Source organism: Penicillium taxi (assembly GCF_028828555.1).
Source record: "Penicillium taxi strain IBT 34144 chromosome Unknown utg000003l_segment0_segment0, whole genome shotgun sequence".
Taxonomy (NCBI): Eukaryota; Fungi; Ascomycota; class Eurotiomycetes; order Eurotiales; family Aspergillaceae; genus Penicillium; species Penicillium taxi.
Window position 1 is genome coordinate 3,365,440 of NW_026643205.1, and position 24,447 is coordinate 3,389,886.

At 45.0% G+C, this 24,447-nt stretch overlaps 10 protein-coding genes across 10 annotated transcripts; 7 read left to right on the forward strand and 3 right to left on the reverse strand.

The window, feature by feature from the left end:
* Nucleotides 1-1,704: 1,704 nt before the first annotated feature.
* N7495_004689 (uncharacterized protein) lies at nt 1,705-1,941 on the forward strand (the record flags this gene model as incomplete). Its single annotated transcript, XM_057207340.1, has 1 exon — nt 1,705-1,941. The coding sequence occupies one exon, from the start codon at nt 1,705-1,707 to the stop codon at nt 1,939-1,941; it is 237 nt and encodes a 78-aa protein (XP_057065020.1).
* A 5,621-nt stretch (nt 1,942-7,562) lies between these two features.
* On the forward strand, nt 7,563-8,534 carry N7495_004690 (NAD(P)-binding protein; the record flags this gene model as incomplete). The annotated part of the gene is made up of 1 exon (XM_057207341.1): nt 7,563-8,534. The coding sequence occupies one exon, from the start codon at nt 7,563-7,565 to the stop codon at nt 8,532-8,534; it is 972 nt and encodes a 323-aa protein (XP_057065021.1).
* Nucleotides 8,535-10,123: 1,589 nt separating this feature from the next.
* On the forward strand, nt 10,124-10,717 carry N7495_004691 (uncharacterized protein; the record flags this gene model as incomplete). The annotated part of the gene is made up of 1 exon (XM_057207342.1): nt 10,124-10,717. The coding sequence occupies one exon, from the start codon at nt 10,124-10,126 to the stop codon at nt 10,715-10,717; it is 594 nt and encodes a 197-aa protein (XP_057065022.1).
* A 1,216-nt stretch (nt 10,718-11,933) lies between these two features.
* On the reverse strand, nt 11,934-13,566 carry N7495_004692 (uncharacterized protein; the record flags this gene model as incomplete). The annotated part of the gene is made up of 2 exons (XM_057207343.1): nt 11,934-13,190; nt 13,255-13,566. 2 exons carry the CDS (start codon nt 13,564-13,566, stop codon nt 11,934-11,936), a joined length of 1,569 nt encoding a protein of 522 aa, XP_057065023.1.
* Nucleotides 13,567-14,540: 974 nt separating this feature from the next.
* Nucleotides 14,541-15,207, reverse strand: N7495_004693 (DNA-directed RNA polymerase II subunit RPB7; the record flags this gene model as incomplete). The annotated part of the gene is made up of 4 exons (XM_057207344.1): nt 14,541-14,550; nt 14,609-14,778; nt 14,828-14,908; nt 14,959-15,207. The coding sequence occupies 4 exons, from the start codon at nt 15,205-15,207 to the stop codon at nt 14,541-14,543; spliced, it is 510 nt and encodes a 169-aa protein (XP_057065024.1).
* Nucleotides 15,208-16,490: 1,283 nt separating this feature from the next.
* Nucleotides 16,491-17,222, forward strand: N7495_004694 (2-hydroxy-palmitic acid dioxygenase MPO1; the record flags this gene model as incomplete). Its single annotated transcript, XM_057207345.1, has 4 exons — nt 16,491-16,523; nt 16,574-16,597; nt 16,654-16,713; nt 16,767-17,222. 4 exons carry the CDS (start codon nt 16,491-16,493, stop codon nt 17,220-17,222), a joined length of 573 nt encoding a protein of 190 aa, XP_057065025.1.
* An 817-nt stretch (nt 17,223-18,039) lies between these two features.
* Nucleotides 18,040-20,179, forward strand: N7495_004695 (F1F0 ATP synthase subunit alpha; the record flags this gene model as incomplete). The annotated part of the gene is made up of 4 exons (XM_057207346.1): nt 18,040-18,111; nt 18,288-18,454; nt 18,700-18,820; nt 18,929-20,179. 4 exons carry the CDS (start codon nt 18,040-18,042, stop codon nt 20,177-20,179), a joined length of 1,611 nt encoding a protein of 536 aa, XP_057065026.1.
* Nucleotides 20,180-20,812: 633 nt separating this feature from the next.
* On the forward strand, nt 20,813-22,066 carry N7495_004696 (methylenetetrahydrofolate dehydrogenase (NAD(+)); the record flags this gene model as incomplete). The annotated part of the gene is made up of 4 exons (XM_057207347.1): nt 20,813-21,009; nt 21,146-21,779; nt 21,834-21,923; nt 21,983-22,066. The coding sequence occupies 4 exons, from the start codon at nt 20,813-20,815 to the stop codon at nt 22,064-22,066; spliced, it is 1,005 nt and encodes a 334-aa protein (XP_057065027.1).
* A 300-nt stretch (nt 22,067-22,366) lies between these two features.
* On the reverse strand, nt 22,367-23,064 carry N7495_004697 (signal peptidase complex subunit 2; the record flags this gene model as incomplete). The annotated part of the gene is made up of 3 exons (XM_057207348.1): nt 22,367-22,600; nt 22,658-22,956; nt 23,031-23,064. 3 exons carry the CDS (start codon nt 23,062-23,064, stop codon nt 22,367-22,369), a joined length of 567 nt encoding a protein of 188 aa, XP_057065028.1.
* A 301-nt stretch (nt 23,065-23,365) lies between these two features.
* N7495_004698 (ER membrane complex subunit EMC3) lies at nt 23,366-24,400 on the forward strand (the record flags this gene model as incomplete). The annotated part of the gene is made up of 5 exons (XM_057207349.1): nt 23,366-23,415; nt 23,476-23,509; nt 23,570-23,936; nt 23,990-24,151; nt 24,207-24,400. The coding sequence occupies 5 exons, from the start codon at nt 23,366-23,368 to the stop codon at nt 24,398-24,400; spliced, it is 807 nt and encodes a 268-aa protein (XP_057065029.1).
* Between the last annotated feature and the right edge of the window lie 47 nt (nt 24,401-24,447).

Sequence of the window (24,447 nt, forward strand, 5' to 3'; positions counted from 1 at the left end):
CAATCTACACCAAATGCCAAGTTTGTCCAGTAAGGTCGGGGTCTTTCGAATGACTAGAGTTAACATTAATACATAAATTCTTGTGGCCGGCTTGCTCAGCCTCAATTGAAATATAAAGTCTCAATGGATGGAGAGGGAAAAGATGAGAGGAAATGAAAGAAGCGAAAGGTTAGAAGGTGGAGGAAAGAAGGTGGGGGGATATGGACATTCTAGAAAATTTATCTCGGGGGTCCTTTCCAAGGTCGAGTAAAGGGCTCTCATAGATAGAAGCTATAAGTAAGAAAATCAAAGCCCGCCTAGCGACTCTACATAGATATGACTTCAGATCTAACAATACTATCTTTCCCGCAATCTGTTGATATATTCAAAACACTCTTGACTGAGTGAAACGATAAACCTCGGAATACAATTTTGATCGAGGTATATTATATACGTAGCTTTTGTGCAGAGCAGAACAAATTCTGTAACAAGTCCTCAAGTTGCCCAGGTGGTAGGTCACCCTCAATTTCTAAAATTTTTGGTGAAATTTATGAATCCCAATCGCTGTGGTCAAGACTACTGAAAACCTTGGAATGCCCAGGTGTAGGGTTGATGGGCCACGCAATTTGAATATAGTGTAAGAGATAGTTATATAGGTAATAATTATGGCAAATTATTCAATAAGAAGTCAATCTGGCCGAGTGGTTAAGGCGATTGACTAGAAATCAATTCCGTTCGCGGGCATAGGTTCGAATCCTATGGTTGACGTTTTTTGGTGTTTTGTTTTTCTATATTCGCTTCGCTTTAAGGCCAGCGTATCATAATGTCTTATTTTTCTTGTCCTGTTCATGATTTATATTGGATACTATATTCGAACTTATCTAATGGATTTTTTATTCATTTACTTTTCTGGGAGAGCTGTTGAATTTATTGTAAGATGAGTTGCTTTAGGGTGGTGACACCCATCTAACGGTAAATGGACACCCGCTAGCTAACCATTCATGCCTGAATTTTGTAAATTGGGCCCAAATGGATAGTGCTCTCTCTGGTATGCCACAATTTTGGAGAGATGCTTCATTGTGTACCAGCACCAGGATATTTGCTTGTCTTTGTGAAACAAACCGTTGGTTCTTGGAATTGTAATAGCGAAACAAGGAATGTAACGTAATCATGATTTACTCAATATATGTTATATAAATTTGAATCCAACAATTCAATTGGCCGGATGGTGTAGTTGGTTATCACGTATCGTTAACACCGATAAGGTCCTGGGATCGAGCCCCAGTCTGGTCAAATTTTTTTCTCCTTTTTGGGAAATTCAGGGCGATAAGTAACCGCTGATTTCGCTATTTCGTTAGTAAAAGGACATACAAAGCATTCTAATTAAATCAAAACATATTGTATAATAATAACAAGGATCAAGCAAGCCTAGCTTTTGTAATTTAACAGCTCAGACATTTTCTTCAGTCCATGTCATGGGGGACATGAGTACATTCTAGCAGTCTACTTGAGTACATTAGATTTACATCAAGGGTGGCTCATACGAGGCTGAAAATTCGAATTAGTATGGAGGACCATAACAAAAGTATCTGGCCGGCCCACCTGCATATTGGTAATATGACCTGTAGAATCCAGATGCATACACCATATTAGTAATCAGTAATCAAACCGATTTCTCCTGAATTTTGCTTCTCTTCTTCTATAGACCATTACTCTTTATTTAACATGAAGACAGACCTTGCTATTCGCGCTCAGGTGGTAAGCCTTAAAGCTTTTACCGAGCTTACTTCTTCTGAAATTGCTACTATGACTGGTTTATCAAAGTCTAGTGTTAATTCAATCTATGCGCGTGCGAAAGAACGTGGCTTTGATCATAATCTTGATTGCGCTATCTATGATCGCTATGTTGAAGATGCTCCACGATCTGGCCGTCCACAGAAGCAGGAAGCGAGAAGCGATTGAGGAATCGGTGTTTATAAAGATTCGGAGGGGTCGATATGGGAGGGAAAAGACTTGTGAGATGATAGCTGGAGAGCTAGCCGATGAAGGTATTGATGTCTCTTCTATGACTATGTCGCTCGAAAGGGCGATATTCGAATATTGTACTGAGAATAGTAAACGTTGTGAGCTCCAACAAACCGCTACTCAACACCGTAGAAAATCCACCGGGTGTAGTGGATGCTACGATACTGAATACTGCGATTGTTGTGAAGTCTGCTTTTTCATTGATGAAAGAACTAGCTACTTATAGTATATGGGTGCCCCTCTGCCCTGGACGAATGTCCACATTCGTCCGAGACAGAAGAGACGGTGAAGACGGGAGGATATTACTGTCACGAATGCACATCGCTCAAGGGTGTCGTTTGCGATGAATGCATATCGTTCAAGGATGCCGTGATATACTAATCTAGTTCCAGAGTCACTGTCTTGGCAGAAGCTTTTTCGGCCGAAATACTTTCCGTCTGTTGATGGCCTTGTTTCTCGGCTGTCGCAACAGACTATCTTTCGGGTTCTAAAGCTGCTGGTTTTAAGACTAAGCCTACACGGAAGCCTGGTCTCTCGAAAAAGATGCGGAAAGAGAGACTAGAGTAGTGTCTTAAGAGGAAGGATGAGACTCTTGAAGATTAGAAAAACGTGATCTGGAGTGATGAATCATCTGTGATATTAAATCATCGAAGAGGAGGATATCGTGTTTGGCGTACTAAGGACGAAGCCTTTTTACGCTCTACTATACGCGAGTGTTGGAAAGGTATCTGAATTTATGTTTTGGGGCTGTTTCTCTTATGAGAAAAAGGGTCATTGTCATTGTTGGATTCCGGAGACTGCTGCTAAAAAAGACTTCCTTGAGATTGAAGAGCTTAATAAAGTTTTGGAGCCGAAGTTAAAGGAAGAATGGGAGATTTCGAACCCGATGAGGCGTTTAAATCTCCGCCAGAAGACACCTGGGCCGAAACGAAGCCTAAATGGAGATTTACTATAGAGAATGGGAAACTGACCCATGGACGGGTAAGTTATTCTTTATTCTGATTCTATTCAAAGCATCATATTGGCTTGATTTAATTTGATATACTAATATAGATTCTAGGGCTGTGGCATCGATTGGTATCGTTATTAGAAAATTATTCTCCTCCCGAAGCTGATTCCTTTTGCGAAAGAATGTCTTAAGATACAACTGGGCACCTTGGTTCAAGAGAATAAAGCTCCTGCTCATAATCATCGTTTTCAGTAGATAGTATATGATATCTCTGAAGTAGCACATCTACTGTGGTGCCCAAACTCTCCAGATCTAAACGCTATTGAGTGTGCCTGGCCTTATTTAAAGCGTACTACCACAGAGAAAGGTGCGCCAAAGACAAGAGTAGATGCTATCTCTGTTTGGGAAAATACATGGCGCGAGATGCCGCAAGAAAAAATTCAGGCTTGGATTGAAAGACTCCCTCATCATATCCAGGAAATCATTAAGCTAGAAGGAAGAAGAGCTGGGAGGGGTGGTAATCGTACACATCAGAGAAAAGTAAATTCATGTAATATTTCGGTTATTTAAAAACAAATTTACTATCCCTTATTAAGAATAGGCGTAAATTTCCAGGCCAGATACTTTTGTCATGGTCCTCCGTACTAAATATGATGCTAACCCTGGTGGGAATCGGAATCTGGGCTCAGTCCGATAAAGTCAAGGCCAAGATAAAGTGTATAAGAGTGATAATTATGCAAATAAAAGGGAATTATTAATTATCACGACAGTCAAAGGTTCTTCAAGTAGGTCAGTAAAATAATGATGCGAAGTTGACAAAAAAGCAAGAAAAAAAACGTCAACCATAGGATTCGAACCTATGCCCGCGAACGGAATTGATTTCTAGTCAATCGCCTTAACCACTCGGCCAGATTGACTGGTTATATGATACGTGCCCAACTTTTGCCATTATAAATAAAACTATCTATCAAAGACCGCTCAACATCCAAGTATCCCAAGTCAAGCATTTGTTCCCATTTATCGCGTCCAAGATTCCCACGATGTCTGTAGAACTAACCCCCCAATTAACCGAAAATGATCAGCCCCAGTCATAAACCCTCAGCTGGTTAGTGAAAAAGAGCTGGGGCTTCTACTCCATGGCTAGAGATAGATGGGGACTTTAGTGCGCCTCTTGACTATTAAATCTCCTGATTCTACTACCTTGATAGCCGTTCATTTCTATGCTCCCGGGTTCCCGATGTCTAATTTGGAATGGATGTGGATAAATCTATGTACCATGGCCCCGTTTATCATGCCTATTCATGGATATTCATTACCTGCCTGACAACATCATTTCCCAGGCAACCTTTTTATGAAAGTTTTGTTTTGTTTTGTTTCCGTTATCATTTAATATTTATATTCAAATGCCGGCGATTGAGCCAATCAGTCAACCTCCCAATGTTGGAATAGATCATAGGTAGCAATACACAACCTAAGCCTTTAAGCCTCAGGTGAAAGTTGAATATATAAAAACTCCGGGCGGAAGCCAAAATGCAACCACTTTTCCTGGAAGGTTGGAACCGACTTCATATTTGGGAGAATAACCTTGGAAGAGGATGCCTGTATATGTATTCTAACATTGGAATCTTGAGAGGTTCAAGATTACTATGTGATCAAAAAATAAACCACATAAGAGCAAAACATTCAAACTTGAACGAAGAGTTCTACAATAAGTATTTTATGAAAGTTTTAGTGTATAAAGGCAAAACTCGCCTATCTTATCATAACAAGTCAATCTGGCCGAGTGGTTAAGGCGATTGACTAGAAATCAATTCCGTTCGCGGGCATAGGTTCGAATCCTATGGTTGACGTTTTTTTCTTGCTTTTTTGTCAACTTCGCATCATTATTTTACTGACTGACTTACTTCCAAAAAAATGGTAGTCAGGAAAATGGATAATTTCCTTCTCATTTAGATATTGATCGAATACTATGCAGGCTGATACAGGGCTTAACAATGAGAGTAAATTAGGGTTACAATCGAGAATGAATATCATATCCAAGGATCAAAGTTGGATTGATCCATTGAATGAAAAGCTTTCAGCCCACTATATCCAATCTTGATCCCTGATAGAAGGTGCCATTCTTCATCATATGGGGGAGGGCGAATGTCAAGCTGCCTAGCCAATAAGAGCATGAAGACATTAATGCTACTATCAGCAAATTATAAGGCGGAAACCATTGGTTCCCATAAAGCTTCTTCTTAGGAGCTAGCTTTAACCTACCACGATAGTTTCCTAGAGAGCTTGAACTCTTTTGATGAGCCAGTTTGTCGCTCGCAAGGGTAATATTCGAATATTATAACTGAGAATCGTGTTCAAGTTTTACTGCGGTAAAACGGCGTGGAGTTTACTGCAGTAGAAACAAAGAGTTGGTGAGCTCCAACAAACTGCTACTCAACACCGTAGACAATCCACCGATCTGGTAGTGGATTCCTACTAGTTGAATATTGCAGTTGTTGTGAAGTCTGTCTTTTCATTGATGGAGAGAACTAGCTACTTATAGTACATGGGCGCTCCTCTGTCTTGGACGAATGTAACCATTCGTCTGAGACAGAAGAGACGGTGAAGACGGAACATCACTGTCGCGAATGCACATTGCTCAAGGGTGTCGTTTGCGACGATGCATATAGTTCAAGGATGTCGTGATATACTACTTCCTCCGAGTGGTTATTCCGAATCGAGAGTTTTTGGCAGAAGCTTTTCGGCCGAAAAGCTTCCTGTCCTCGGTGGTTCCGCTCCCATTTGTTGACGACCTTGTTTCTCATGCAGCTGTCGCAATAATATATTTAAATAGATAGTCTAAATCCTAATCTGTTTCTCTACTAAGCAGTTCAACTCTCAATTCAATTCTCAATTCAACTCTTAATATAGCACTTAGAGAGATAGACCCAGATCTACTCTAACACCATCCAATCCATCTCCAGTGCCATCTCTAATAGTAGCCACTACTAAAAGGGGGCGGCCAGGCACACGACAAGGCCAGCGAGTTCGGAGAAAACGGGAATGATATAGCTGCTTTAGTCAATACATTTTGCTTCGTTATTCTAATTCATTATTTTAGTAGTAATAGTATGAAGTTTGACTTAGTAAGTTTAGGGCTATCGACTGTCAAGCTTCATACTATTACTACTAAATAACGAAGTAGAATAACGAAGCAAAATGTATTGACTAAAGCAGCTATATCATTCCCGTTTTCTCCGAACTCGCTGGCCTTGTCGTGTGCCTGGCCGCCCCTTTTAGTAGTGGCTACTATTAGAGATGGCACTGGAGATGGATTGGATGGTGTTAGAGTAGATCTGGGTCTATCTCTCCAAGTGCTATATTAAGAGTTGAATTAAGAGTTGAATTAAGAGTTGAATTGAGAGTTGAATTAAGAGTTGAATTAAGAGTTGAATTAAGAGTTGAATTAAGAGTTGAATTAAGAGTTGAATTGAGAGTTGAATTGAGAGTTGAATTGAGAGTTGAACTGCTTATTAGAAAAGGAGATTAGGATTTAGGCTATTTATTTGAATTAAAGATAGAAGGTTTTAAACTAGACTAAATATAATCATAAGAAATCTATATTTCAACCTCAACTATTCCTTCCGAAACCACTTCTGCCATTGGGGTCCAATCATATGCACCATGAGGTTTTGTACAAATGCCTAGGATAGGATCTATAGATGATTCATAGTGTAAAAGTGCTCGCTGCCGAAGAGCCTCGTATACTATGCGATATGGTTGGCCTGAGTCGCCACAAAGATGTAGGAGGGGATTTTCAGAGTCAAATCCAGTCCCCGTAATTTGTTCTCCAATTTCCTGAAACTGTTGTTGACACCAGGTAAGGGTGGCTGACGGTAGATATTCATTGCTATCCCACTCCTGTATATCCATTTATAGCCGTTGTAAAAGATCTGGGTCAAATTGTTGTTTATGATCATGAATGCCTTCTTGAGGGAAAATGTAGTTCAACAACCGTAAAAGACTAGAAACAAGTCTTTCAAAATGCTGGCGTTGAGAAAGGGTTGAGGCAGGTGTAATTGTATTCTATTCTCGTAGACGAGTTTGAATGGTGCGGGCAGTGACGTTGATACCATGGCTTTGTAGGGTAAGACGAATACTTTCAGCTGAGTTACCAGCTTTAGAAAGATCAATGATCTCTTGCTTATGAGCTTCGAGGGGGATTTTGGGGCGTGGCATAATAGATAGTTGTAATAGCTGAGATTAGTTATTAGATTCCGACACTTTTTAAACCATTCTCTTTGCAAGTTGTTAGTACTTGTTACTAACTTGATCCTCGGCTGTAAATAGTTATCATCAAATTTCCTTCACCCCTTCACCCCTTCATCATTCTTACATTATTGTGTTTAAGGTAATAATTTTAATTACGCTGTCACAATGTCGATCGCATCCGTTGAAAGGCTTTAGAGCCTCGTGGGATCGCAAATTTAAGCTCTTAGTAATAACTTACCATCAGGAGAAATTTGGGGTTTTGTTTACCTATATATACCTATTACTGCTCTCTTTTTATGACCTCCCCAACATAGACCTTTCTTTCTTTTTCATTTCGACATTATCCGAGTCCGTCATCATGGGTGTTCAATTCTCACAAGTCTTTCCACCTTGTCCAACCTTCACTGTGGACAACCTTCCTGATTTATCCAATAAAGCGATTATCATCACAGGAGCAGCCTCAGGTATCGGATTAGAACTCGCTAAAATCCTCCATCGAAAGGGGGCGAAGATCTATATGATGGGCCGATCCGAAGAGAAAGCCAAAGAAGCAATAAACGCCATCCAAGCTGCAAATGCAGGTACAAGTGGAGAGCTAGTCTTCCTTCCCCTCCACCTCGACAACCTCACATCTATCAAAGACTCCGTCCAGGCTTTTCAAGAAAAGGAGTCCAAACTAGACCTGCTCGTTAACAATGCGGGCGTTTCTCAGCCCCCTCGAGGCAGCGTCTCAAAGCAGGGCTTCGAACTTCAACTTGCGACCAACTGCCTAGGACCGTTCTTCTTGACTCGCTTACTGCTTCCTCTTCTTGAAGTCAGCGCTAGTAATTCTTCACCTGGATCCACTCGCGTCATCTGGACGAGCAGCCAGAGTGTTGAGTTCTCTCCCCTGCCAGAAGTGATCGTCATGGCTCATCTTACCAACCCCCCGAAGGATCAGATCGCCAACTACAATGCCTCGAAGCTTGGTAACTGGTGCTTAGCAGCGGAGATGGCACGACGGTATGGCGGGAGGGAAATACTGAGCGTGGCGCAGAACCCCGGCGCAGCAAATACAAATCTTCTGCGTAACTCCCGTTTGATGAAGTTCTTTTCAAGACCCTTACTGCATAGTCCTGTCTTGGCAGCTCATACTGTTCTGTACGCGAGCTTCTCCCCCGATATCAGTCTTGATAATCATGATACCGCGTATGTTATACCCTGGGGTCGCTTGCATCCTGGCGTGGCAGAGAACTTAAAGCGCACAGTCGAAAGGGAAGGAAACGGTGGATCAGGTCGAGCGAAGGAATTCTGGGAATTTTGCGAGCAGGAAACGACAGAATATGCTTAATTTAAGGAGGCTGACTTCACGGGTAGCTTCACCAACTAATTACCTACTCATAGATACCTACTGCGCTGGTACTAATTTCAGCGATAAACAATAGATAAATTTAATTACCTTGATCGTCTTGTCCCCGAATTTAGGCTAAAGCGCAATTTTATGAAATTGTTGTATATTTCAAGTTCAATTATATCTATTCGTACTTTCGTAGATTTTCAAGCCTAGAAGGTAAACTCGAGGCTGTTGCTGAGGCTTTTCTACCTTACAGGCTTTCAGTGTAGACTAGCATTGGTTGCGGCCCTTCGCTAAGTCGACGAACTCATCCGCGTGCCACGTGGTTTTCAATTATAAAAATACAGAAGTCTCCTATAGCGTCAATAAATACCCAACTCTAACGGAGGTGATAAGAGTCGGCGATAGTGTAAAGAACAAAGGAACTGAAAACTCTAAAAAGTTCAGTCCTGGCCCAATCGCCCAAAAATTTAGCATGTTCGCCAATGATTGATCCTATACATTGCAGCAAGACAAGAAGATCATCCTCTTGACGCAAGATAGCATTCAATTGTCACAAGACAGCACTCTTCTACTATGGGGCAGGGCCCACCAGCCTTATAAATCTCCGACATTTCGCAATCGTACATTGAAGCCAAAACAGGACTCAACAGGGAATTCTATGCACGCCCGCCAAAGGAGCTTACCAAATAGCTCAGGCTCGCCAAGAGCACCGTGATCAGTAGGGATACAACATACAGTATTTCCGGAAATCGGTGTTACCACCTGCACTCTTCGATTGTTTCTCGAATCCTAATGCCAAGAACAGCTAAACTGCCTTTGGAAAGCGCCGTCAGCCTCATTTATTTTAAGTAGTTAGTTAATAACTGAGTACCATAACTTTACCGGATCATTAGAATAGCGAGAAGTATGTTTATCATTTGTATGGTCTAGAAGCTGCTACCCAACATCGAATTTCCCAAGCCTCACACCGGCCGCCTAGGTATTGCAGTTAAGGCAACGAGCAGTCTGGAAAATCTCCCTTAAACCCTTCTAAGCTTAGAGCTATTCAACCTGCCGACCTAACTCTGATGACGGACGGATGTGAGGGATAATGATATACAGCATATTCCATCGCGCCCGCTTCATTCTGTTTCTAAACGTATCTAACTAGGTGATACTCCGAGTGCGCCTGCATAAGCAGTGCGCCAATCAAAAAGCCTGTGAACATGTTACTAGTCAAAGCGCCATTCCTAGCATTCTCCAGTTTTTTATTTTCTAAAAAAATTAGCTGTGTCAGCCTTGCCATAGGATTTTTGACCAACTTGACTACCTTACTTTTGCTAAGCGTCAATCTTCCCTATATATAACACGGACGATGAGCTTCGGTTTTAGTATTGGAGACTTCATTGGAGTCATTGAGCTTTGCAATAAAATTCGAAAGGAATTTGTGGCAGCTCCAGCTCAGTTCAAAGCACTTTCTGATGAGTAATAATTACCCAAGTGGTTCAGAGCCCTCATTTAAATACTTGGGCTGATCTCCACTACATAGAGTCAGAAGCCTCTCATTTGTGGTTCAGGATGTTGAAATCGATTTGTCCAACACTATGCTTAGTAATAAACAGCGGGCCGAGTTGCAAGAAATAGCGGACGGTTGCCAGAATTTCCTGACCGAAATCGAGAAGACGATCGAAAGTTATATGGAGTTGAAACTCAATCAAGGAGTGGGCAAGAACGCGGTGAAAAGGGTGTGGAAACGGTTAAAGTGGGAGCTGGACGAGATACACTCGCTTCGAAGTCGTCTCAGTAGTAACATTATCCTCCTTAATGCATTCAACGGGCATATAACGCAGGGCAATATCACAAAACTAGTGCAATACCAAGACTGTCGAGAGCGTCGAGCAATTCTTGACTGGCTTTCACCAGTATCCGCCTATGCCACTCAGCAAAATGACTACAAAAGCCGGCGACAAACAGGAACTGGCCAATGGCTTTTGGAGTCCCCTGAATTCCGAACCTGGGTTATGAACCCCAAACAGACGTTGTTTTGCCCCGGGATCCCTGGAGCAGGAAAAACAATTCTGACATCCGCGGTAATTGAAGAGCTTCATGCACGGTTTGGAAACAACAGTGATATTGTATTGCATATATTTTCTGCAATTACCAGCAATTTGAGGAACATAAGCCAGAAAGACTATTGATGTGCCTACTTAGGCAGCTGATTCAAGGTCAGCAGTCCGTGCCACATAGCTTGAAAATTCTTTATTACCAGCATAGAGGAGGGAGAGGGTGGAGGAGTGAAGAAGATGGAGAGGAGAAGAGGTTTATATAGGGGAGATATAGGAGATGTCATTGATAAGAAAGATCATGTATAGCAAACAAATTGAAGAGGGAATAGAGAACGAGGATCTATTGTTATAGAGAGGAGGATGGGGAATGTGGTAGAGGTCGATGGGATTGGGAAGGTTAGAAGGGTCGTGGATCTGTAGAGGTAGAGAGTGTCAGAGTTGTGTATAAGCTTGGAGGGTTATAGAGCTTTGGATGTATGTAGAGGGAGAGAGATAGAAGAAAGTAGAGGTTTGTAGAGGTGGATGTTTGTCGAGGTGGAGAGGTTGAAGAAGTTGTATAGGGTTAGGGTATAGAGATGGTATACGGAGCAGAACATAGATAAGATTGATAAGATTGATAAGGGAGAGAAGATACATGATGTATGGAAGGCAGAAGAGGTAGTATTTTGCAAAAGTAGAAGGTAGAAGGTATTGCGAAGATAGAGAAGGAAAGTAAAGGTTATTAGCAGAAGGTCAAAGTTAAGAGAAAAAGTAGAGGTGGAGATACAAAGGTAGAATAATGACAAAAGAAGTGATGAAGAGAATGCTAAGTTTTAAGGTGGTCATGGTGGTAAGCCTCTATCAAATCAAAGATGAAATATATCTCGCTCAACAGGTACGAACTTTTTGAATATCAATTCTTGAGAAAGAAAAATATACTACAGATTAAACATGTAGAAGCCTTGTATCAGAAGTCTTGAATTGAACTAACTCGATACAAGACAGATACGCGTACAAAAGAATTGAAATAAATCAAGCACAGAGATATCGGGATATGATAAAAGGATATGGGAAAAAAAGTGACAAGAAGGGTAAGGTGAAGTGGGAATAATATCAAGCGCAGGCCAGAGAAATCCTGCATTCAGAGCACGAAAGAACCAGTGAATATGTCTTACTAGCTTCCTCTGACCTCGCTTCTTTTCTGTCTTTGTTTTGGGTATCAGTACACGTCGTTCGTCATTACGGTACTACTATAGTACCGGTGGAAAGGCGGCAAATCAGGGCGAATCAGGTAGTTTGCCAATTTGGGTCCTGAGTCCTGAGCTCTGGAATGCCGAGCCTTACTCTTCGCTCTCACCCGGTAGAGTGTTTACTCCTCGTCTACCATGCTCCAGCTGGGCTGATTATGGCGGCCCGGGTTGTGAAGTGTAGTAGAAGGGCGAATGGGCTCAGGAGACGCCTCGTCATAGTTATCCCATGAGGATTTTTGATGAGCAGGAATTGGCTTTTTGTTCTCGATGCCATTTGGAGGCACAGGTGAGACATCGTGCATATCAAAGTGGCTGTCAAAGTCCTTCATGCGGTTGGAACCGTGCTCTTTCTGGCTATCCTTGTTGGGTGAGGTCTCGTTGAACAGGCTATTCTGATATAGCTGCTTGCCACGATTCTGGAAGGAGCTGATAATGCGGCCATCCTCTTCCTGGTCGTCTTTCAGATTAAAGTGGATAGCGGCATCGCGGCGGGGCTTATTAACGTGCTTAGTGAAGTGAGGCGTTTTGACATCGCCGTCCTCGAAAGGGAGGTGGTCCCCATGAACAGGTGCAGAAGGCACAGTGAGAGCAGACTTCTTAGGAGTAGCAGGATCGGTATCACCAATCTCGAAGTGGTTCCACTTGTTAGCGCTTGTCTTGTACATTGAGCGTTCAGCCGGGATAGGTTCCGCTTCATTGTTGTCACCAATTTCGAAGTGGTCCCACTTCTTAGGATTGGGCTGGTACAGGGCGCGCTCAACCTTGACCGGGGTCTGCTCATTCTCGTCGTTGAAAATACGATTGGCTTGGTACTTGCCGGCACCAAGCTTATGGCTAATCTTTTTCTCTGGCTTCGAGGGGGAGTCCGGCATTGCCTCAGTCTCCACGAACAGATCGCCATATTCACGTGGAGCCGGCTGGGCCGAAGCAGGCGCAAAAGGACGCACATTCTTGGGAGGGCCTTCCTTGCTGGGAGACAAGATATCCGTCAAGGATTCCTGAGCATATGGATCCTTGGTGTATCTCTTGGCAGGAGAAGCAGATGATGTGGTATCATCCCTAAGGGCATCGACCTTGGAGGGCGACAAGAGATCATACAGAGAGTCGGCAGCATGGGGGTCTTTGATGTGACGCTTGCCAGGCGAACCAGGGCGTGCAGCTCGTGCCTGGGCCGGGGTATACGATTGATCGGACGGAGCTGCAGATCGCAACTCCACAGCGTTCTGGAGCAGACGGATCTGGGTCTTAGCTTCGCGAATGGGCCAGTTGCGTGCACGCGCGCCGATAACCTCCACCTCTTTCAGAAGAGAACCCTGATCCCAGTAGATGCGAACCTGTTGAATTTCTTTTTGCGGGTTAAATTGGACGATGTGGAGCTGCAGGAGAAAAGTATGCATTAGCTTATTACTGCTGACAGGGACCTGGATCGGGGAATCTTACCGTGGGGAAGGTGACAACGCGGTCGGCCAGGAAATTATCGTCAAGATGGGGAAGATAGGCTCCGCCACTTTCGACAAATTCCAAAGTAGTCGCAATATCCAAAATCAACGCATCCGAGCTCTCAATGGTATTGATAACTTCTTCCTTGTTCTTTTTAACCGCAGCAGATTGTCGCGACAGGTGGTTGATGACTGCATCTTTGCCCTCGAACGTAGTAGTGGAGGGGACGTAGATGTAAGATAGATTGTCAGCGACCTCCCCATTGCGGGGATTTGCGCGGAACTTTTGATACAAGTCCGTGAAGTAAGTCATCTCGAGTTGATGCAAGGGAAAGGAGTGGAAGGTGGGAATGTATTCGGAGTATCAGGGGTATTGGGAGATTGAAAGAGGGAAGGGATGAAGTGGAGAAATTGGCTCAAGAATTGGATTTCAAGAAATAGAAATACGATGAACTACGGAGTCTCAGAGTCCAGAAGGCCCGGAACAGAAAGAGCTAATATTTGTATGCCAGTACGCGTAGTATTAATTAAGACAGGTACACAGTACCCACTCCTTCTATGAAACCTCTATAGTCTACGCTAGTACTAGGTACTTAATCCAGGTACAAATCCACTTTCATCTTAATCTGGCAATGAAAAACACGCCGGTGTTTCACCTTCAGCCGGAAAAGAGTAATTGGGTACGGAGTGTTGATAGCCAGGATCTAGTCACCCACGTCTCTCCGGCAACTTATACCTAGGTAATTAATCATTCTTTACTTCTCATTCTTATCAAGTTATGCAAGGCTGAACTTAAATATGAGGTCTTGGTAGAGATAATAAGGGATCTAGTAAGAGGAGTATACGAGATAATAGAGTAAGGAGAAGATATTGAATTGTAATATCTACACTCCTTGACCAAGCAGTATGCATCATATATGCAGGTACTTGACTTTGATCAGCATGATATCACCATCGAAGGTCGGTCTAGCCATAAAGGCTAAGCATTCCAAGTTTGGGTTTTGCATAGGTATTTTTGGTAAGGGAAAGTTGTTGGACTCTGCGGAGGTTGTAGATGGAGCAAGATACACGGTCCGACGAAAAAGTCCACATAGAAAAGTCGGAAATGGTGGAATCTAGGAGGATGTATGCGTCGAATACTTATCCTAGGAAATGCAACATGGATAGGAAGAAGTGATAAGAATGAAAATAGCATCTATCATCGGGAAGGGGGGTTTCAATATCGCTGGGCGCAGCAAAGCAAAGATCATTCTGCAAAATGGAGGGTATGTTGCGGCTCATATCTCATCACAAAGGTCTGTCGAGTCCAATAGTCAGGGAATGTTTGGAGAAAAATTATCCATGCTTTTACTCACCCAAGGTAATCTTCCTTGATCGTGCCAATGGCATTGATTGCACCGACGTCGGGCTTAACACCGAGGATCTTCAGGCGCAAGCTGGTTTCTTTTTCGATCACTTGCTCTGCGTGATCGGTGTACTGCGGGGGCACGGTGTTCGGTTCCCACTTGATATCGGAGGGGATGTTCTAATGAACAAATTAGAATAGTTCATGACCGAGGAACTTTCAATTATACCTTTCGCGCAATAAAGACAGACAGCGGGCCTGCTAGTGTGAAAATACCGGTGGGCTTAACGGAGGTAACGATGGCATCAACCTATTTCACTGTTAGATTGGGAATTGGATTTAGACAGGAATTTCTCTCACAGTCTCGCCTCGGAAAGGCTTCCAGATGATGGCGCGGTATTGAATATTGTACTCGGCATTTCCATCGGACGGGATAACGCGACCATCGCCGACCTCAACGGTATCCATCACTGCAATCACAAAGTATTCACCAGTGCAACGACCTTCCTCTTCCTCGTGGAGTCGAGCGGTCAGATAATCGCGCATATTAGGTCCAAAATAGGACGGATGCAAGGAGATAGTCTTGGTCTCTTGCTTCAAGAAAAACATATTGGCGGTTGGGGAGATGAGAGGAGGGCGGAGGAAGCTTTGTGATAAAAGAACAATATTGTGGGGCCTGTAAGATGCCTGAGTGCCTTGATTATCCGTAGATCTTTAGATCTCGTAGTCGCAGTCGAAGTCGAAGTCGAAGTCGATAGATTGGAATGGTGGAGGAATGCGATCGCTTTAATCGAGGTCGTTCACTTGCAAGTTCATGGCCGTAAGAGGGGATAGAGTTGCGACTGTAAATGAGTGATTAATTTAGGAGAGTAATAGTGGGTATCTGCTGCAGGAGGTAAAGCAGATACAGAGGAGCTTTTGGAAGCTTTGGGATTGATTCTCGGCCATATCACGGCCCGTTGAGATTTGGAGATCACGTGATTAGCTAGATCTATACTAGGGCTATCATCAACCTTGGGATTGGAATTAATTCCAAGTTTTGGAATAGCTAATGAACTATACATGACAACTTCATCCAATCCTGATATCAATTGATATAAAAAGTCTTCAAGTTTGAGGGTTGACGATCAAATTGAATTACGGGGTAGGATATTAACCAATCAAAGTAGCCAACCTTGGGAACCAAGCATAGATCAGTTTCGTACCTACATCCATAGAATACTTAAGGTCAGTCACTTTCATGGGTGAGCTTGATTGATAGAGAAGCTTCCAACTTGTGGGAAAATCAGGATCCAAGTCCGTTCAAACCCGGTTATATTAAAACTCCATGTGTACGGATACGGATATACATCACATACATCACATCAAACCACACTTGCATAGTTACCTATTTCCATGAGGGAAGATTACCTAAATTTTTAAGGGTAAATGTAATCCTGAAAGGGTGTTAAATGAAGAGAGGAAGAGGTCTCTTGGAGTAGAATATAGGTACTAAAGGTCGTTGTGATAATGATTGACTCGGTGGAATTTGTCTGATAGTACCAACGGAGTAGATAGTAGCTGAACAAAGACAAGGTTTCGAGGACCCGGGTTGGTAATGGAATAGATTATATACCTCAGGAGATCGACCTTTGCATATTGAAGGAAGATGTTTCGACTCTTCTTCTAGCTAGGGCATTATTCTGTTGAAAAGTGTTGAGGAAAAGGTGGTGTTGTATAGAAACCCCACTTTGACATCCTCGGCCCAAGCACTTACCGCATGTGGACATTCGAATTGCACCACTCAGAGAGCTCGGTTACATGACTCGGCATCACGTCGTTTCCCTTTTCTCTCCAAACAACCCACCGTTTTTTTTTTTTTTTTTTTGGTATTTTTTCCCACTTCATTCACCATGGCACTCAACCTGGAAAAGCAGCTGCTCTTCGTGAGTTCTAGATCTGCTTTATCTACTCCGGCTATAACTGACTTATACAGTATGGAGTCTACCATAACAACCCGGTACAATAGGCTCTTGGACATGACCACAAAAGAGGATCACTAATAGGCATATCCAGGTGAATGTTGCCATTCACATCACTTTCGTTCCAATCCTACTTTTCACTGGAATCCTGCTGGTAATTATTCTCGCTTTGTTACGAGGACCTGAAGCTGACGATGCAACTCGCAGGCATGTAACACTCCTACTTTCTTTTCCGTCCCCAGCCCCATCTCCTACGAATACCTGCCAGCCAATCTTGGTACAATCGCGGCCTTCGTCTATGCCTCCTTCTACATACTCCTAGAACCAGTCGCAGGCGGCCTCGTCGCACCGCTCGTCATTGGCGCCGCCACAGCTGGCAATTACCTCCTCGGAACCTACGGTACGATCGTCAACTATTACGCGGTGGGAGTACATGTTGTGTCATGGTTGGTACAGTTCATCGGACACGGTATTTTCGAGGGACGTGCGCCAGCGTTGCTTGACAACCTCGTTCAAGCCCTTCTACTTGCGCCGCTATTCGTCTGGATGGAGATTCTATTCTTCTTTGGCTATCGCGCGGAACTGAGACAGCGTTTCCACCAGAACGTGGAAATCGAGATCGCAAAGTTCCGTAAGGAACAGGGGAAGGCCGTAGCAAAATAAACACTGCATTGGAGATTGCGGTTCAAACGGAAGAAGTAGATGAATTACTGGGCTTTCTTTGCTCTACGGGACAATCGATGGCGTTGGAGATGGTATTACAGCGACTTACAATTTCAAAATGAGATACATATCCCATGGGACTTAAACGATATGGGTCTCTCGAGCTGGCAAGGTTCAATCCCGAACATTTTAAGACCAACCCTGGTATTATCTTTTCTGATCCTCTTTTTTTTTTTTTTTCTTTGCAGCGTTCGAGACCAATATAGCTCAATTTATCTCAACAGACGTACTAATCTAGCATTACAATACCAGGCATATCTGTACGCGAGATATACTACATTGTATACACTGTGTCCGTTGCTGTGACGAAACGCATTACCTAAGCAGGCACATGACCTAGGAGATTCCGGAGAGCCGAAGAGAAAAAAACGGGAAGATCTGATCCGCCCTCGGAACCAACCTCCCACATAAGTAACCTTTCCCCCTTAAAATAGATGTGAACTATTATAGTCAATTATGAGGGTAAATGATATAAGATAGAATTGAAATATAAGATGAGGAAATTAAAAGACACAGACCTATTTTACTAGCAGCAAAAGAAGAATAAAATACCAGAAGCGGTAACACTAGGGCCACATCGGAGACACCAACACCTAAAAGGGTTTAGCGCAAATTCTGAGAATCCAATCCTCCCCCGACGACAAAGCTCTCCTTCCCACCCGTCCACAACCTTTCCTCTCTTCCCCGATCTCCTCTCTCCCCAATTGCATCTCCTCTCAGAGAATTTATTCTCCCACCCTCTGAACCCTCTTTCACAATGTTCAGGAACGCTCTGCGGCAATCCAGCCGCTCCGTTGCGGCTGTTTCGGCCACTGGCCGCATCGCCTCGGTGAGTCCATCCCATCCTAGCCATCCTCAATCATCGCCAGAACTACATTTTCCATCTTGAATTCAAGCTCGATTGGTCCTCCGATCCCATCACTACCCTCTCGTCGACAAATTGAGGATGGCTCGGTCATATATACTCCCTACGAACACGTCGTTGACAAGTTTTCGTTATATCAGGTCCGCGCGGCTGCTGCCGGCCCCGTTGCCGGTGCCTCCAAGGTCCGCTCCTATGCCTCCGAGGCTAAGGCTACCCCTACCGAAGTCTCCTCCATCCTTGAGCAGCGTATTCGTGGTGTTCACGAGGAGGCTGGTCTTGCCGAGACTGGTCGTGTCCTGTCGGTCGGGTACGTCAATCTGTCCCCGGGAAGGGTCGCGAGAAAAAAAAATTCGATCAACCGATACAATCCCACCAATTGCGCCCACGCCTGTCTTCAATTGAATCTTTCTCGAACTTGAAACTAATTTTTCCCAATTTAGTGACGGTATTGCCCGTGTCCACGGTATGACCAACGTCCAGGCTGAGGAGCTTGTTGAGTATGTGCCCCCAACTTGTCTTGGCATTGACAACAACCAACTAACGGATGATCAGGTTCGCCTCCGGTGTTAAGGGTATGTGCATGAACCTCGAGGCTGGCCAGGTCGGTGTCGTCCTGTTCGGTTCCGACCGTCTCGTCCAGGAGGGTGAGACCGTCAAGCGTACTGGCGAGATTGTAAGTAAACCCCCTTCGGTTGAACAGGGTCCACTTTTCCCATCAATGGACCCTGAATGCTCAATTCAATTTTCTTATTTTGGAATACTTGCTTACGACCCATTATAGGTTGATGTTCCCGTCGGCCCTGAGCTGCTCGGCCGTGTTGTCGACGCTCTTGGTAACCCCATTGATGGCAAGGGTCCCCTCAACGCCAAGGCTAAGAGCCGTGCTCAGCTCAAGGCCCCCGGCATTCTGCCCCGTCAGTCTGTCAACCAGCCCGTACAGACCGGTCTTAAGTGTGTCGACTCTATGGTCCCCATCGGCCGTGGACAGCGTGAGTTGATCATTGGTGATCGCCAGACCGGTAAGACTGCCGTTGCTCTGGACACCATCCTCAACCAGAAGCGTTGGAACTCCTCCCCCGATGAGGCTGAGAAGCTTTACTGCATCTACGTCGCCGTCGGTCAGAAGCGTTCCACCGTCGCTCAGCTCGTCAAGACTCTTGAGGAGAACGACGCCATGAAGTACTCCATTGTCGTTGCCGCCACCGCTTCCGAGGCCGCTCCCCTGCAGTACCTTGCTCCCTTCACTGGTACCGCCATGGGTGAGTGGTTCCGTGACAACGGCCGCCACGCCGTCATCATCTTCGACGATCTGTCCAAGCAGGCCGTTGCCTACCGTCAGATGTCTCTGCTGCTCCGCCGTCCCCCCGGACGTGAGGCCTACCCCGGTGACGTTTTCTACCTGCACTCTCGTCTCCTCGAGCGTGCCGCCAAGATGAACAAGACCCACGGTGCTGGTTCCTTGACTGCCCTGCCCATCATTGAGACCCAGGGTGGTGACGTGTCTGCTTACATTCCCACCAACGTCATTTCCATCACTGACGGCCAGATCTTCCTTGAGTCCGAGCTGTTCTACAAGGGTATCCGTCCCGCTATTAACGTCGGTCTGTCCGTGTCCCGTGTCGGTTCCGCTGCCCAGGTCAAGGCCATGAAGCAGGTCGCCGGTTCCCTGAAGCTGTTCTTGGCTCAGTACCGTGAGGTCGCTGCCTTCGCCCAGTTCGGTTCCGATCTTGATGCCTCCACTAAGCAGACCCTTGCCCGTGGTGAGCGTCTGACTGAGCTGCTCAAGCAGAAGCAGTACTCCCCCATGGCCGTTCCCGACATGGTTCCCCTCATCTTCGCCGGTGTTAACGGTCTCCTCGACAACATCCCCGTCGCCAAGATCCTCACCTGGGAGGCTGACTTCCTCTCTCACCTGAAGACCAACGTTCCCGAGATCCAGCAGGCTATTGAGAAGGACGGCCAGGTCACCAAGGAGACCGAAGCCAAGCTGAAGGAGACCACTGTTGCCTTCAACAAGTCTTTCTCCGCATAGGTGAGCTAAAAGACACCTTAAATGATCCATCGCGGTTCGTTCCTTGTTTTCTAACTATGTGTTTATAGACAGATAGCTTGTACAATTTTGAAGCCATTGTTTCGTTATGTTCCTCAAGTATTCGGCATTCTCACTAGGCGGAAGTTGGTTCAGTGCCCTGGATTTAGCGATGTAAGCACGTCAAGACTAATTTTCCAGGGAGTGAATTAGTACACTGGTGGAAGCTTGGACTCTCAAGGATTTGGCTGATCTACTGGCTACCAAAATGTGATTATATCCTGTATGTTTAGATTATTTCCCGCGCATCGGGGGGCGCGAGATTGAAGAACCCATTCTAGTTCTGACTGGTTTCTATGTATCTCCAATGGTTGGATCTTCAATTTATTTCCATTTGTTCAATTGAGTATACGTAGCAATACCTAGTCCCATGTAGTTCCACTCTGTAAATGACATCTTCATAAATCACTCAGTATGAATGATCTGTGCCTAGTCAAGCCTGAAGGATCTCGGCAATTGAGACCAAATGCGGCCCGGTTTCTTATCGATAAGATTTTTTCTTCGAGTCAGCGAGCCCCGCGCAAACTAGAGAAGCTATTCACACAATTTCAGCGACTCTTAAACCTACTAGTCATCATGTCGGCTGCTAAAGATGCTGTTTCCACACCCTGCAAGGTAGTGTTGGCCAAAAACGTCGCCAATGGCCTCCTTAAAGAAGTACAGGAGGGCCTCAAAACTCTTGAGAACCCGCCGCACCTCGTTGGCTTCTTGGCCAACGATGACCCTGCTGCGTTGATGTATGCGCAATGGACACAGAAGACCTGTGAGGAGAAGTATGTACATGGATTTCCCTGTCAATCGCACACATTATCTGCAGGTTGTGGTGGCCAAGTATGAATCTTATACTTGTCTATCCATACTTGCAAAAAGAGACCGAAGTAGTTGAATACCAACTCACATTTCATCCAGTGGATTCAAGTATACCCTCCGTGAAGTCTCTCGCGATGATATCGAAGAGTCCATCCTCACCGCCAACACCGACTCCAACGTCGACGGCATAATCGTCTACTACCCGATCTTCAACAACCGCCAAGACCAATACTTGCAGCAGATAGTCGATGTATCCAAGGACGTCGAGGGTCTAAGCCACCGCTACATCTTCAACATGTACCAGAACATCCGCTTCCTAGACCCAGAGACAAAGCGCCAAAAGTGCATTCTGCCCTGCACCCCGTTGGCCAACATCAAGATCCTCGAATACCTTAACATCTACAACACGATCCTGCCAGATGGAAAGCGCCTTTTCGGAAAGACTATCTGTGTCGTCAACCGGTCTGAGGTTGTTGGTCGCCCGCTTGCTGCCCTCCTCGCCAATGACGGTGCTTGTGTCTACAGTGTTGATATTACCGGTGTGCAGAAGTTTACTCGTGGCGAGGGCTTGAAGAACAAGCGTCATGAGATTGTTGATATGGAGGGTGCTACTATTAAGGATGTGGCACCGCTTTGTGACGTTGTTATCACTGGTGTCCCTGGTGATAAGTACCAGTTCGATACTAGCTTGCTCCGCGATGGTGCTGTTTGTGTCAACTTCTCGAGTGAAAAGGTGAGGGTGATTTTATGTTTTTGTCTGATTTCATACTAATCTTGCTTTTTATAGAACTTCGGCCCTGAGGTCAAGCAGAAAGCCTCTATCTTCGTTCCTTCTATTGGCAAGGTGACCATCGTTGTCTTGCTCCGGAACCTGCTGGTGAGTTTTCCGTTCTATGAAATAAGGTCGAAATGCGCCGCTAACATAATTATTCATAGCGTCTTATCCAGAACAAGCGCTTGGACGGTGTCGAGCCTGCTGCCGCCACAGAGCGCCCTGGCACTCTTGAGGCTGCCAACTAAGTGAGGCTATAGATTTTTTTAAAAAAAACTGACAGAAGTTATACGTAGAGGCTGTTATGTCAAACACTTTTGATAGATTGTTTTATTTTAGCCATTCGTTGAATATATGGGATGAAGTTATTTTCACTTTATGCTTATGCTTTTATGTCTACCTAGGTGGTAAGCTGTAGGCCATAAATTTTGACACATGTAGTATGCAAGCACACGTTCAAGGCCGGCAACAAATCAATGCACAATCTTCTCATTCCAATATGCCAATATCAGACCTAATAGAGACCTTAGTTATCCCACTACCGTCAATCATTGCTGTTCGGTCTTTTTTTCACTCTCTTTGGCTGCTAATCTCAAGACATCGATCTCACTAGCCAGCCATTGACGGAAGGGCTTAGAGTGGAATTCGCCTTGAGCAGAGAACCAGCTAGTTAAAGGAGCTTCGATCTGCTTATCTTGTAGGACCTTGCCAGCAGGTGACTTGTAAAGCACACGAAGCTTGTAAGGGACTGTGTTCTTTTTGACAGACGAGGAGATTGAGATCTGAAAGAAGCGTCAATTAGCCAGAATCAAACAACAACCCAGAATAAGGATACGTACCGTCTCGCCCGTTTTGCGCTTTCCGCTGTATACCTCGCCAGCCTCAACGGCCCAGATCCAGTACGTGAGCGCGGAGTTGAGGATGAAGTACGAGACTACAGCTGCGATGATCCATCTGGACGTAGTCGCTTCCCAGCCTAGTGTGCGGTCTGCGTAGAATGTGAAGCCGGCAATTGTGACGGCGCTGTATCCGAGCACGAAGCGAATGTTGCTCTTGCTGTGATCTGGTGTGAAGGTGTAGGGCGCGGGTAGGTTGTTTAGGTAGGGGAGGATAGCATCATCGGTGGTCGACTTGAGGTCTATAGATGTAGATTGGTTAGCTTTGGAAAATGCAATTTGTCCTGTCGCGAACTGAAGTAGATCGAATACCGACCATTTGTCGAGTAAACAGGCACCTTGGTCGCCATGGCTGTAGATTGGATTGAAATAGATAGAACGAATAAAACAACTGATTTGCTGTATAAAGGCTGAGTAAGAGAATATTTCTTTGTTGTGTAGACGGTGTTGTTTATCACAAGGGACACAGTTGCGGCGTGGCCATTTGGAGAAAGCTGGAGCTCATCAACGGCCAATGGGCGGCCGCGCTGCAACCTCACCATCTCCTTCATCATCTTCTCCCCGCTTCCAACTTCAACAACCAGTCCCCCAGGGAAAGATCTTGTCAATTAGCAATAAATCGACCGGTCTTTCCTAGGTCATTTACTCACCATGGCTATTCAAGGAGCTGAGCAGACTATCCTTCGGGATCCTGCTCTCTTGTGAGCACCACCATCTATTGCAATGGAAGTGGGCAACTCCAGCTGACCATGTTCTACTAGTTACTGGATTCTCTTCCCAATCTCAGTGGTTATGGTATGACTTATAGCCAGCACTCTATGACCTTCAAAACCTAATAGTCTTCTGCTTGAATAGATCCTCACCGGAATCTTGCGCCACTATGCAACAGTCTTGATGAACACACCACCAAAGCCAGCCTCCAGCCTCGCTGAATCCCGCGAACGACATGCCCTCCTCCGCGGAGTTAACCTCCGCAATCACGCCTGCGCTGTGTTAGATCGCGAGGCATTCGAGATGCGGAAGAACTACTTAGTTAAGGGCTTCCGGAACGGCTCTTTCCTCAAGGACCCTGAAAACCGTGGCCAGCCACCCGCGAACCCAATGACCGACCCTGCAGCGATGGAGGGTATGATGGGCATGGTGAAGGGCAACATGATGATGATGATCCCGCAGACGTTGATTATGAGCTGGATCAATGCTTTCTTCTCGGGTTTCGTGATCTGTACGTGTTAAGAAAAGAAGAAGAAGCTTCAATTATACTAATACTATCTACAGTGAAATTACCGTTCCCGCTGACTATCCGATTCAAGTCCATGCTGCAGTCTGGTGTCATGACTCGCGACTTGGATGTGCGATGGGTTTCGAGTCTATCATGGTACTTCCTTAACCTTATGGGTCTGCAGTCTGTCTTTGCATTTATCCTGGGCAGCGATAACTGTGAGTTTTTCTCTGTAAATTGCCGTCCTTGCATTTAAACTGATATCGTTTGTAGCTGCCAATCAAATGGCCCAGCAAATGGGTATGGCTAACCCTGCTGCTATGGTGAACCCCATGCAGCCTGGTCAGGATCCTGATAAACTGTTCTTGAGTGAGGCTGAAAACTTGGAGGTCATGGAGCACTTCTGTATCCTGGATGGAGTTGAGGAGAGAGTTCTACGCAACTTCGCACTGCAGGGATCTAATTGAAAAGAATATTCAGGGTAGAATCATACCAAGCTGTTATAAAAAAAGAG